The sequence below is a fragment of the Cydia pomonella genome, chromosome 25 (genome assembly GCF_033807575.1).
Source record: "Cydia pomonella isolate Wapato2018A chromosome 25, ilCydPomo1, whole genome shotgun sequence".
NCBI classification, from domain to species: Eukaryota; Metazoa; Arthropoda; class Insecta; order Lepidoptera; family Tortricidae; genus Cydia; species Cydia pomonella.
The window spans coordinates 7,853,165-7,867,298 of record NC_084727.1 but is presented as its reverse complement, the minus strand read 5'-3'; the positions used below and the strand labels follow the sequence as shown (position 1 = coordinate 7,867,298).

General features: G+C 40.6%; 1 protein-coding gene across 3 annotated transcripts in view; it reads left to right on the top strand.

The window, feature by feature from the left end:
- The window catches only part of LOC133531322 (cilia- and flagella-associated protein 91-like), a 72,609-nt gene that overhangs the window by 39,195 nt on the left and 19,280 nt on the right, over positions 1–14,134 (top strand). For 2 of the 3 annotated variants that reach the window (XM_061869460.1, XM_061869459.1), the window contains 10 exons: positions 5,992–6,410; positions 7,106–7,219; positions 8,707–8,807; positions 8,989–9,055; positions 9,543–9,663; positions 10,269–10,437; positions 10,944–11,138; positions 11,902–12,075; positions 12,569–12,756; positions 13,621–13,767. In XM_061869460.1, the coding sequence (XP_061725444.1) occupies positions 7,125–7,219; positions 8,707–8,807; positions 8,989–9,055; positions 9,543–9,663; positions 10,269–10,437; positions 10,944–11,138; positions 11,902–12,075; positions 12,569–12,756; positions 13,621–13,767 (1,257 nt within the window). In that variant the 5' untranslated portion in view covers positions 5,992–6,410; positions 7,106–7,124. The remainder of the gene's footprint in view (positions 1–5,991; positions 6,411–7,105; positions 7,220–8,706; positions 8,808–8,988; positions 9,056–9,542; positions 9,664–10,268; positions 10,438–10,943; positions 11,139–11,901; positions 12,076–12,568; positions 12,757–13,620; positions 13,768–14,134) is intronic. The other variant, XM_061869458.1, reaches the window with a different exon arrangement.

The following is a 14,134-nucleotide window of genomic DNA, read 5'->3' as shown; positions in this document are numbered from 1 at the left end:
CTATCAACAAATGTGCGGAGATTAAAAACCTGAGATACCAACATATCTACATCAACTCAGACAGCCAGGCTTCTCGGCTGGCACTAGCACTTCGACATTAACGGAAACGAAGAAGCAGACAAACTTGCTGGAAAGGGCGCAGTCACACCCCTGGTCGGCCCAGAACCGTTCTGTGGAATCACAAAACGGGATACATATTCTCTGCTCAACAACGTGGAAAAAACAAGAGCAATCGATTGGTGGAAGTTCGCAAGTTCGTCAAAGGACAAGAATACTCGAAAGCTCTAATCAAAGGGTTCAACAGCAAACCTGCTAGGGTCTAGGGCTCAAAAGACACAAAACCTGCGCGGTAACTAGAATATTGACTGAACACTGTAAGTTGAACAAACACATGTTTGAAATTGGAAAGAAACAAGATGCGACATGCAGGTTCTGCCAGGAGTCCGAGGAGACTGCAATGTACATTATCTGTTCCTGTGGACCATTAATGTCAAAAAGAAGTGCCTACTTAAAGCGGCATGTATTGCAACCCTATGAGGTACAGAACATTACTACCCAAAGAATATGGAACTTCCTGGATTCCACGGGCATTAGTAATGAACTTTAAAGGGCCGTCACAATAGATCACTGCTTGATCGACTTGGCCCCAAAGGCACGCAACACCCCAATAATAATAATAAATAAATAGCCCTTTAAGATTGAGTCGAGCGTCCAGTGGCGCCTTCATGAGGGGAATTGTGTTTTCTAATAAACCAATTCATTTTTGTATACACCAGTATACGAGGGTTGATTGAAAAATTCGCGGCCTTGCCAATTAAAAAAAAAACTTTTTTCTTTTTTCTGCCGCCATTTTGAACTGTCATTATTCAACTGTCTTCCCGCGAAATTTCAATTGGCGTCTATATTTAAAAGCAATTTTACGGCATATTTAAAGTTACGTGTCGGTAGATACCGTGAAAATGGAGAAATTAGAGCAGCGTGCTGTGATTAAATACCTGCATAAAAAAGGATTGACACCGAAGCAAATTTATGATGATATGCAAAGTACATTAGGGTAATCCTGTCCATCATATACGATGGTGAAAAAATGGGCAGCTGAATTCAAGCGTGGACAAGATAGTATCGCAGATGACCCTCGTCCCGGGAGGCCAACAACTGTGACTAACACGGACAATGTGGGAATTATATGCGAAATGATAACGAAAGACCGGCGATTAAAGGTGCGGGAAATACCTAGCTACGATGTCAGCTATTTCTGTTATGAAAGAACTCAAAATATTATAGTTAACGAATTAGGTTTTTCCAAGGTGTCGGCGAGATAGGTCCTGAGGCTTCTTTCAGTGGAACAAAAAATCGCTCGCCGTACTGTATGAAGCCGATACTCAAGACTTTTTGGACAGATTTGTAACTATGGACGAGACGTGGGTCCACCACTACACACCAGAGACCAAACAGCAATCGAAGCAGTGGGTTCGTCCTGGATCTCCGCCTCCCAAAAAAGCCAAAGCAATTTTGTCGGCCAATAAAGTCATGGCATCTGTTTTCTGGGATGCAAAGGGAATAATAATGGTTGACTATCTCCAGAGAGGTAAAACTATAAACTCCGACAATTATTGCGAGTTATTACACAGACGCGAGGCTCTGAAGATAAAAAGACCTAGAATGTTGACAAAGAAAGTTATCTTCCACCAGGACAATGCACGTGTTCACACGTCACTAAAGTCGATGGCGGAGATTGCCAAATGTGGGTTTGAATTATTGCCCCACCCACCCTATTCACCCGATTTAGCACCATCGGACTTTCATCTGTTTCCCAATTTAAAAAAACATATGGGTGGTATGAGATTTTCAAGCAACGCCGAGGTCCAACCTGAGGTGGATGCCTATTTTGAAGGTCTTCAAAAGCTTCTTCAAAAGTGGTGTAATGGCTTTGGAATCCAGATGGAACAAGTGCATTCAACTCGACGGGGACTATGTAGAAAAATAATAATAAATTAAAAAACCTGTTTTGTTTTAATATTCAGGCCGCGAATTTTTCAATCCACCCTCGTATTATAGTACATTGTGCAACGAGGGGGGTAAGTGAAATTTTGGATAAGAGGAATTAAAGACCCGAGTTTGCAATATTCTTACCCCCGGAGTTACACACAAAGTTTTTCATCACACTTGCGAAGAAAAAACTAAATTTTAAGCGAAATAATTCTTAAATACGGTGACATATCAAACATTCATTCGCCATTTTGTAATTTCTTGGAAGGTGAGGAATCGAAGGCACAGACCTATTCGGCATTCAGCCACGATTTAAAACTATGTAAAAATATTTTAAACGGCTGTTAAATTAAATAATTTAAAACACAAACAAAAATATTAAATGATAAACGTCAGTATTTTAAAAGTAAAACTCATTTATGCTACTTGGTTTGTATGAATAAGTGACATAATTAAAAATAGCTATAACTCCCCAGGGAGTTATACCTTTTTTTTTCACAATCCATAACTCCCGGGGGAACAAAATAGGCCATTGTCCTTCAGCCCACCTACACGAAATAAGATCTTTTTCGAGCAAGTGTGATGAAAATATTGTTGTCCTTCTTGTTGCCAAATGTTTGATCTATGGGATGTGATATTGTTTTATATTACTTTTGACTTCATCATCTATAAACGAAAAAAATAAAAGTAAAATTTTTTTTTAGGAAAGATTTTATTTAAATGCTCTAAAAAGATGAAAATAAAATTTTCCTTTAACATTTTAATCATCAACTTATAACCTCATTATACACAATTTATATGTTCATAAAAGCTTGTCGCGCGTAGGTACTCTTGTCGGTGCGGCTCGATGAAGTTGTCTCCACCTTGGTCGATCCGATGCCAGCCCTTTAGTGTCCTGGTACGACACGGCTCCTGATTTATACATGAATTTATTGGTTTATTAAAAAACACAATTCCCCTAATGAGGGCGCCACAATTCCCCTAATGAGCGCGCTTGGCACTGAAAGTGTTTAGCCAAATATTTTAGAAGAAAACTAGAGACAGATAAAACGTATGCTGGTTCCATCTTTAAAAAACCATTGACAGTTGTCAACCTAATTTTAACATAAGTTCTAAACTACTCAATGATTCTAATTCTGACTGTCTTCTTGTATACCTACTTGGTTTATCTACCAAGATTTTTTATCAAAGAGGACAAGTTATATAACAGGACATTTTCTCCATAGAAAACCGTAAAGTAAATTACCTTATGTAAATAAGTATAATTAAAATTATGGTTTTCTATCACAACGAAATATTTATTTTTCTACTCATCGACTGTAATAGTTGAATTAAGATTTCGTAGACCAAACTATAATTGCATACGTTTCATGTATGGGCTCCCAACTCAACTATAAAATTTCTTTCGATACGCTGTAGCCAACTATAAAACTCACGTGCCGCCGCGCTCCCATAGAACGGGTGACAGGCGGGCGGGGGCTCGCGCGTTTATGTCTTTTGTACTACATTTTTGTCTACTTAGATACTTACCAATTTTTATTACTTATTTAGGTTTTATAGTAAAAAAATTTTTTTTATTGATGTTTCGTAGAAAATGTATTGTATACAATAGTGATATAATCAAGCTTTTCAATCTGGAACCTCACTTAGGCAACTCTCCAACTCAGCAAGCTTCGTTGCCTAAACACGGTACTCGACTGAAAAGCTCTTTATTATGTCACGGTTGTATAAAATCAGGGATGCAACGATATGGCTATTACGATACCGATACGAATGACGAATGTATCGTAATAGCGAATACGATAACGAATGCATTACGATTATTTAATTTACATGTAATAAAACAAGTCAATTCAGTAAAATCAACATTTACTTAAGTTTTAAGGACAATTTACCACCTAAATGTCGTAATTAAAATCAATTTCTTTTAAATTCTTGTTAAGAAAACATATTTTTTTTAAATTATCTGGTTTGAGTCTGTTTCTTATATCCGTATGGATTAAACCGGCCTTTTTGGCATGGTTTTCTATTATAAACAACACCAAGACGTACAAAAACAGTAAATAGATACCACACACAACACAATATTTCCTAATGGGTAAAGAAACCTCCTGCGAAAAACAAACGTCACAAATTGTCAATGTCAGTGGCAAACGTCAAAAATATGAAAGATGCTGCCATTCCTTTTCACGTTTTTTTTACATCAATCTAGTTTTAAGAATCGTTATAAATCGTAATACTTTTTACGATACCGATGATCGTCAAAAATAACGATAACCTGCGGTTTACGATTATCGGCATCGGTATCGTTGCATCCCTATATAAAATGCTATCTTAAATTACTCAGTTATAAATACTTTGAATGGATTAGCAGTTTTTTGTAAGAATTGAGAATGTTTTTCCGTCTTCTTCTTCTCTTCCGTCAGAACCTTAAAACCTACACTAATAAACGACCAGTGCAGCGCTAGTCAATGTACTTATATGAATAAATATATATGCATATTACATATATTTGTATTGTAAGTTATGTAGGTACTGTAAATATTTGCAAGAAAATATGACACGTAGTTATTATACTTATTAATTTTTAAGATATGAGCGGTTTTTGCGATTTTCGAAGCGCTGTAGTTTTTTCAAAATAAAATAATCCAAAAAAGCAAAACAGCGGCACAGATGTTGATGATATTGATCTTATTTGAAAAAATCATTGCCTTAGGTTAAAAATCCATGAAGGAAACAGTCGAGGGCGTTTGTATGGAAAAATCGCAACTATTAGGAATTCCTCTTAAGGTCTGGTGATTGTGGTGGCCATATCATGTTTTTAACACACCTTGCTGTTCTTTATTAGCTGTGTACCCTCCACAGGTCTTTGTCGAATGTTTGAGATCATTGTCTTCTTGAAAGACAAAAGGGTTACCTATTAAACGTGTTCCTGAAATGAAAATGAAACTAAAAAGTGTGTTTGGTCTTAAACTTTTTGACGGTAGTGTACTTATAAAGTACTTAATCTATTATGCATATGTACGTGTTTCTTTGCAAACTGTAGGTACACGCTAAAAGTTTTTCCACCACACCAACTAGTAAAAGCCCTCTTGATTGTTCAAAAACTAATGAGAAAGTTGCATTCTATCCACATGTGGGGCAAAGTAACCGGATGCAAATTTTTAGTTGTTTCCTTATGTTAGCTGGTAGAACTGACTTTTGAATGATGATTTTGGATGATATTTTTAGGGTTCCGTAGCCAAATGGCAAAAAACGGAACCCTTATAGATTCGTCATATCCGTCTGTCTGTCCGATTATGTCACAGCCACTTTTTTCCGAAACTATAAGAGCTATATATATATTATGATGTATTCTATGAACCGCATTAAGATGTTCACACAAAAATAGAAAAAAAAAAACAATAAATTTTGGGGGTTCCCCATACTTAGAACTGAAACTCAAAAAATCTTTTTTCATCAAACCCATACGTGTGGGGTATCTATGGATAGGTCTTCAAAAATGATATTTAGGTTTCTAATATCATTTTTTTCTAAACTTACTAGTTTGCGCGAGAGACACTTCCAAAGTGAAAAAATGTGTGTCCAAAGTGGTAAAATGTTGAACAAGATCTAGCAAGTAGATTTTTTTTAATACGTCTTAAATGGTACGGAACCCTTCATACGCGAGTCCGACCTGGCCGCTTTTTTTTACTACGTTAATTGTATTGTATTGTATATCTTTATTTGCTAATTAATTAATAATTTGGATTTGATTTAATTAGATTCTTTTGGTATTTCATAGTAGGTAAGCAGTTTTCTCGCGTTGGTCTGGTGAAAAACTTTGTGTTTCACTCGGAGGCAAAGTTTGTTTTACCCTCGGGCCATGAAACCCTCGCTACGCTCGTGGTTCAATTTTGGAATCTTTCGCTTGCTCGGGTATCAATATTAGCACGAGCGGTTAAACAACAACTTTGCCCCCTTGACAACAAACAACTATTTTACCATTATATTTTTGTCCAGTATACCACCCAAACTGCCGCCTACCCCGCCACTTGGACCGTTCGTACGCGGCCTACGTGGCCAGAGTGGAGGTCGACCGCAGCGCGCCCACTCCGGAGCTGACCGGCAAGGACCGCTACCGCTTCGCCGCCAAGTAAGACTGTCTCTCTCCCTCGTGCTAGCTGTCTCTCTCTCTAACAGCCACCTCGCTCGTACGCCTACGTGGCCAGAGTGGAGGTCGATCGCAGCGCGCCAACTCCGGAGCTGACCGACAAGGACCGCTACCGCTTCGCCGCCAAGTAAGACTGTCTCTCTCCCTCGTGCTAGCTGTATTTCTCTAACACCCACCTCGCGTACGCCTACGTGGCCCGAGTGGAGATCGACCGCAGTGCGCCCACTCTGGAGCTGACCGGCAAGGACCGCTACCGCTTCGCCGCCAAGTAAGACTGTCTCTCTCCCTCGTGCTAGCTGCCTCTCTCTAACAGCCACTCGGAAGTCTCGGAACTAACCAGCAGACTGCCTGCCTGCCTCTGTCTCTGTAGGTCTGTGCAGACGATTTCCAATTTTGTAGTCTACTGACGCTTCCCGAAGACTGTCTCGGTGTTTTAAGGTGCGCCTTACGCGGTAAATGCAGCTCAAAGACGCCGAAGCTTCCCGAAGGCTGCTTCGGCGTTTTGGCATGCCTAGGCTAGGGTATCGAGTTGTGCCGTGCCTTACCGATAGTGAGCGACGGGCCTAAGGGCTGATTTAGACGGCACGCGAACTCGCATGCGATTTTACATTTCGGACTACCGATCAAATACCGCAATGTAAACTTGCATGCGAGGTTCTCACACCGTCTAAATGAGCCCTAAGACACCTTGGTATTTCTGAGAACGCCTGAGGGATGCCTCGACATTCCCAAGCGGCCTGAGGACTGCATGCATCCCACTATCGAGTGGGCGCCGGGCCTTAACTAGATACTTGACTAATACGTACCTTATATAAATAGTGTTTCGGTGAACTGTATGTCACTCCAGAATTTGTTTAATATGATTTTATTTACACATGATATGACTGTTAAAAACTTTGGCGGCAATTTGAAAACTAGATGTAATGTGGTGGCATTTCATCAATACAACCGAATAATTTTCAGGCCAAAGAAGGTTCTAGACATGGCCAGCGTGACTCCGCAGTTCCAGCCTCCCACGCCACTGGTGGTCCCTGGGGATGGCCGACCTAAGAACAAAGGGACCCAGAGCAAATACAGGTACAGAATCGTCCAATAACGTAGCAATTTGAATATACTTATGATTTTTTTTTCTGCTTTAAGGCAAGATTGGCATATGTCTCGGAGGTGAGGTTCTATTAAACCTTTTTTAAGTTCATAATTATATCGCCTTAGATTTAGAATTTACGAGGCTAAGTCACTTCAGTTAAGTTAAAGCCTCAGATCATAAAAAGTAAAGCGAACGCGGCTGCGTCGGTGAGCGCGTGTGGTAGCCTACTGCTTTTTGTTCTGTCTGCGGCGGGCGACGCGTAGGTATCAATCCAAGGTTGCGCGGAGAGTTCCATAGACATAGGAAGAAGAGGCTTCTGGACATAGCTGACGTGACCCCGTAGTGGTTCCCGGTAATGGATGAACTAAGAATAAAAGGACGCAGAGTACCTATAAATGCGCGCTGAGTGCGCGGCGATGCTCAGCAGAGTGCGCGCCAGCCGCAACAGCGTCCTAGCAATGATCGCAGACAGGCTGGACTGCCCCTATTTGAGTCGCAAATGTTGACTCTACCCGGCCTCTACATATTAGAAATCTCAATTTTTGTCAGAAAAAATACCGAACCATTTGAATACTGTAAAAGCTCACGCCGAAATAATAAACTCATCCCCCCAGAAGTAATCTTAGAAATGTACAAAAAAGGCCCGTATTTCAGGGCAATACAGGTGTACAACAAATTGCCCAACACAATAAGAAACATAGAACAATTAAACCCTTTCATATCAAAACTACAATCCTTTTTAATAGAGAAAGCATATTGCTCTACCCAAGAATTTATGGCAAATAATAAGAAATATTAATTATAAGTAGTACTTGGTAGGTATATATATATTATACTTATATGTATTTAAAAATAATGTTCATAAATGGGCACTACTAGGTATATTAAATAACTTTAGTCCTAGCTAGCTATAAGAATACTTACAATACCCTTTGTAGGGTGCCATGTGTTTCTATAATTTAAATGTAATAACTATGTACCATGGCTCGCAATAAATGATTTCTGATAAGTGTTCACGTAGGTACGGGTACCAGTAATTGACAAGAAGGATTTTATATAATTTAATGTATTTTTATTTAATTTATAACAAAGTTTAATTCTATTTTTATTGTATTGTCTATTTTAATCTTAATACAAAGTGGGTCTAAATAGCGCGGCCGAATCAACGTAAGCCTTAAAATAAAACCGATCGTCACGCCAGATGGCTATTCCGGGGTGGACAGGTATTTTAGAGCTTCGTCACTTTAGCGGTATCTTGAACGCCCGGACGGACGTTTTCCACCCACTTGCCCCATATACTCTCTTCTCACAGCGCGATCCTCTCCCATCCTCTCCATGGTGACCGAGCCAGCTTTGATCTCGCTAGTCATGTTGGGCACCGCAACCAGCTCTTCTTTAGCTCCCTCTTCTTCCTAACGCCTGCATTTTCGTGACAATCCCACATAAAATTTACTCCGGCATTCATTGTTTGTACCAGGGAGTCATCAGCGCAGACAGTCCCATGGCAGCCGGACGGCAAGCAAGCGGAGGATTGCGAGAATACACCTGAAGTGCTTTATCTAGACAAGCTGGAGTGGGGTGAGTGAGGTGTTTTTTAAAGTGTTATTAAATATATCCTCTCGGCGGATACTTTTATGATGGCATTTTGCTCCTAAGAGGAACTTTGATTCTAGTTGTGGTATTCTTCTACGTACTTTACACCACTATCTATAAAAATATGTACGAGCTTAAAAATGTACTTTTTTTTATTATCTTGAAGGTCCGGGGAAACCATTCCGACTCGGAGACTTACCAGCTGATTTTCACACAACGGAAATTATAAACAAGTACGTATTCTTAATAAGTTACCAGTGTAAAATCCTTGCGAATGCCATTGAATATCGTTACAAAAAAATATCTTTAAAGTAACTAGGCGTTACTACATATGGGGGCTGAAATGGACTCATCAGAAATTCAGAACCGGAATCGTAATACTAATAACTTTAGATATTTATTGTATGGCAATCGCACCTGAAGCGATTCCTGTGCTGTTTTTCTGATGATCCGGCCCGTGTGTGGTGTGCCTTATACGAGTAATATCATATGCAGTTAGTTCATTCCAATATGTTCAAATCATGAATAATTCAGACTTCTACCAGCCGTGCGTTTCGCACGTCTTACTTAATGAAGTAATTGACGACAGGACTGAGACGCAGCAATATGCAGAATTGAGATTTCTACCTTGTCTAATTTATAGCTGTGTCCCTGTCATCTAAATATTGCTGAATAAAGTAAAGTGTTTGAAGCGCTTTAATCTGCGTTCTTGTTGTTCAGAATGCGTCACGCTCGAACATGGACTTCAGTAGTAGAGAGCGCGCAGTTCCCGCGCTGGATGAAACGGCGCGACGACATAATCAGCGACGTGGAGACAAGGGACTGGATCTTCAGAGAGGCCGTACGTAGACCCTGGCTATACTGCCACATCCATGGCATATCTTCAGGTGTGCATAGTGTCCTCGAACATGGACTTCAGTAGTGGAGAGCGCGCAGTTCCTGCGTTGGATGAAAAGGCGCGATATCATCAGCAACGTGGAGACCAGAGACTGGATCTTCAAAGAGGCTGTACGTAGCCCTTAGCTATAGGTACTGCCACGACCTCCGTAGTATATCCTGTAATGGAGTTTTATGAACTTCTGGATTTTCTATGAGGCTAAACGTATACCATACTTTATTCTTCGGTATACTGGCTAAATGCACTGTATTATTCGTGAAACCTCTAAAAATATCTAGATGCGATTAATATTGGTCTGTAACAGCGCCATTGTACAATAGTCTTCGTTTAAGAGCGCTGCGCAGGTCATTGCAGCTTTTGCTCTAATTTAATAAGGGGTCTGTCTAAAATAAACTGTCTGGCAAACAGGACGAATAATAAACAAACCTACCCCGCTAGGAAAAATATGTTAAGGAAAAGTTAGAGACGTAATAATTAAAGAAAAGCCAGTAATAGTTGGATGTCCCAAACCGCAAGGTTTAAAGCATAACCAATTCCCGTTTTTCCAGGAGATCGACGAGCTGCAAGACATCCGGCTCGAGCTGCTGCACCAGCTGCAGAAGCAGCAGCGCAGCAAGCAGACATCACGGACTATGAGGAAGCTGCAGAATCTCTGGGTGGAGAAGAAACAGGAGATGGAGCGACGCGTCGACCATATACGGAAGATGAGAGATCGAGGTAGATTTCTTAGGAGTTTATCCCTTTTCTCTGGTCCAATGATCCTGGAGAAATCGAGAGAATTAATTAAATTTTATAGCCATTCCCTTTAGCGATATAGGTATTTTTAAAGTACAGTCGCTATCAGATATATTAGCCCGGCCGAGGTGCTCAAAAATATCTGAACACGCACTCTAACGCCTTGAGATAGAGATTAGAGGCGTGTTCAGATATTTGTGAGCACCTTGGCTGCTCCGATATATCTGATGGTAACTACATAGCATGTGTGTAATCGTGCGTTTGCTTTCGAAAGGTACAGTTGTGCGAAATAGACCTGCTGACAAAGATCATAAAATGATGGTGTTTTAACCCCTAAATTGCCAACGAAAAATAGCAGGTACATTACATTTGACCTTCTTTTTGAATTTTTTTTCTGAAACAGAATGAACAGAACAGGAGGCTTACGACCATCCATGTATTTTGGATGGGTTTAAATAAATCCTCCCCTGTTTATCGGTGATTTTCAGAGATCCGCAAACTGACCATGGCGCACGCATACGGCCGCGAAGGCCTTGTGGGGCGCCTGCGAGGCGCGCGCGGCGGGGGCTCGGTCACGTACACGGCCGCGGACCCCACGTCGGACCTGCACGCACCCATGGCGCGCCACGGGTACCAGGCGCGCAGGAAGCATGCCGTCATATACTACGATCCTTCGTTACTAGGTCAGTATGATCCACGGACTAAGAAAATAATCGTCTGATCATGGCGCACTCGTATGGCGGCGAATGGCTCGGGGGGCGTCTGCTATCCTTCGCTGTTGGGTAAGACTTTACTTGGCTTGCTGCCAGCTTTTCTGTTGTGTCTTATTATTGGAACCCTTTAGCCATTTAGAATTGCGCAATGATTTATAACCTAATTTAAATTTTAATTGAAACTTTAGGTGTTTTCGAAACTGATTCGAAGACTGGATGATTTTAATTGTCTCTATGTAATGCATGATGAAGTTTCTTCTTCGTCGGTACATTATTTGTTTTGACAAGAAAACATGTAGCACCAGATGCAGTTATACTTTAGATCTTCTTTAATGAAGAGGTTAGTCATAGCAAGAGAGCTTTGAAGTGTTATCTTAAACGTCAAATATCTGTGAAATTATGACGTTTAAAATAGTACTTCCACGCTCTGTGCTATCAAACTCGCTGCAGACTTATCTTGGTCCGACTCTATTAGATCTATCCTACAAATAAAGCTTTTTGCTTTTAACTGTACACAAAAGGTCAACTTTCTTGCCTTGCAGCATATTAAATGAAACAACTATCCATAATGTAGATTTAAAGGTTGCCTTGCACCATATTAAATGAAACAACTACCAATAATGTAGATTTAAAGGTTGCCTTGCACCATATTAAATGAAACAACTAACAATAATGTAGATTTAAAGGAAAACATAACAATAGATAACATCACATATAGACATTTCTGTTCCAGCGCTCGAAGACCACGAGAAGCTCTCAAAGCCGCCAGCATGGCTCGACCAGTGCGGTCAGAACTTAAAGAAGTCCTGCTCGGGACACCATCTTCCTAGGGATCCTATGCAGCTTTGTGAGCGCGAAACTAAGTGGAGCGAAGAGTTTTTGGAGCAGTTACATAATGATCTGAAAAGTAAGGGCCTGCGAGTAGTGTCAGAAATCAAAATGCTGTTGTTTTAAAGGAGCCTTCCCTGTCAATTAAGTTACTATGAAATGAAATGACAGCCTGAAACTGATCGTTTAATAGACAAAAATGTTTCAGCAAAAATAAATTATGGTTTAAATGCAAATTTCTAGGAAATAACGCTTACACTTTGGGGAGAAACCATACTCGTGCAACACATAAACCACACCTTTAAGGATTTTAAGTTCGTTTTACCATAAACACAGGCACAAAATCTACGTAATACATATATAGATGCGCTCAAATAACGATATCGTAATCAAATCGAGGAACATTAAATCGCTAACTTTCATATTTATGCAAGTGATTGATTAAATTCAATATTCTTTAAAAAAAAGTACAACCAGAAATTAGCAATGATTAATGAAAGTGGCTCTCGCGTATAGGTATTTAATATTGTAGAGTATGCAGAAGATAAATTACACACTACTGACACTTCCAGAGGCGCGTCTCGGCGCTGGCGAGAAACAATCAGCCGGGCCGCTGCGCGTGCTGAAGCCGCGCCGCGTCGGCCGCGCCCCGCGCCCCGCCACCCCGGAGGTGGACGCGGTGCCGGACAGCGACGAGACTTGCCACCAGGCGGCGCTCACGCTGCAGAGGATCATTCGAGGACGCGCTGTGCAATGTTTGGTAAGTTTTTTTACAAGCTGTGTTTGATAGGCCTGATGAGAGATTTTTGCATTTCACTAAAAATTAATGATAAAATACAAATTTCAAGGAAATAACGCTTACACATTGGAGAGAAATCATACTCATGCAACACTTGCAACATTTCTGTATCAGATAAACTCTAATTTTGAAGGTATTATTGTCTCCCGGAAGTACGTTGGAATTTGGGTGATTGGTGAATGTGTCAGTGACAAAATTAGAAAACCTTGGGTAGGGATGATAACCACCACCAGGCGGCGCTTACTTCTAGTAGTCTAGAGGATTCTTAGAGGACGCGCTGTGAAATGCTCTAGAGGATTCTTAGAGGACGCGCTGTGAAATGCTTGGTGAACTTTAGGTTTGTTTGTTTAGGTTTTATAGTAGCTTTTTACTATGCTCTGATAGACGGAGTGCAGTATATTTTAGTTATTCCTTACTTTATAACACTAATTGTGTTTGTAATTTGAGGCGTGTGCGTTGGCTCGAAGTTCTTTAGAATTTTGATGATCGGGGAGTGTGTCAGTAATTGAAAAACTTGAACAGTAATTATAATTATTGCTGTAATTTATTAACATAGAACAGTAAACCTTTTCACACTTAAATATTAATTTTACACACCTTACCGTACATAAACTGTTCATTCAAAAGAGTCTAGCAGGCAATAAAGTTACTATGAAACGAAATGACATCCTGAAACTGACCGATGGATAGACAAAATTGTTGCAGTAATAAGAACAGATGGTACAAACACAAATTTCTGGGAATTACCGCTTACACACTGGGGAGAAACCATACTATTTTAAGATAATAAACGCCAATTTTGAGACTGCTGTTTTTTGCCCACAGATGTATGAAGGCCGTACTCGCGCAGCCGAACTGACCGAAGAACTGAAGACCACACACGGTCTACAGAAGGAAGATAAGATCCACATCGCTAAGGAGGAGGCTCGTGCCCGTGACCATCACGTTGTACAGACGCAGGCGGATCGAGAGGTAATGTGTTCTTCTAACTTATCTCCTACTATAAGGTACCTGAAGAATGACCATACACGATTTAGAAGGAAGATAAGATACACATCCCTAAAGAGGAGGCTCCTACCCGTGACCATCACGTTGTACAGACGCAGGCGGATCGAGAGGTAATGTGTTCTTATAACTTTACTCCTAGTGCAAGGTACCTGAAGAGTTGACCGCACAGGATCTAGAAGGAAAACAAGATTCACATCGCTAAAGAAGAGGCTTGTGCCCGTGACCATCACGTTGTACAGATGCAGGCGGATCGAGAGGTAATGTGTTCATTTAACTGATATCCTGGTACAGTACAAGGTACCTGAGGAGTTGACCACACACTATCTAGAAG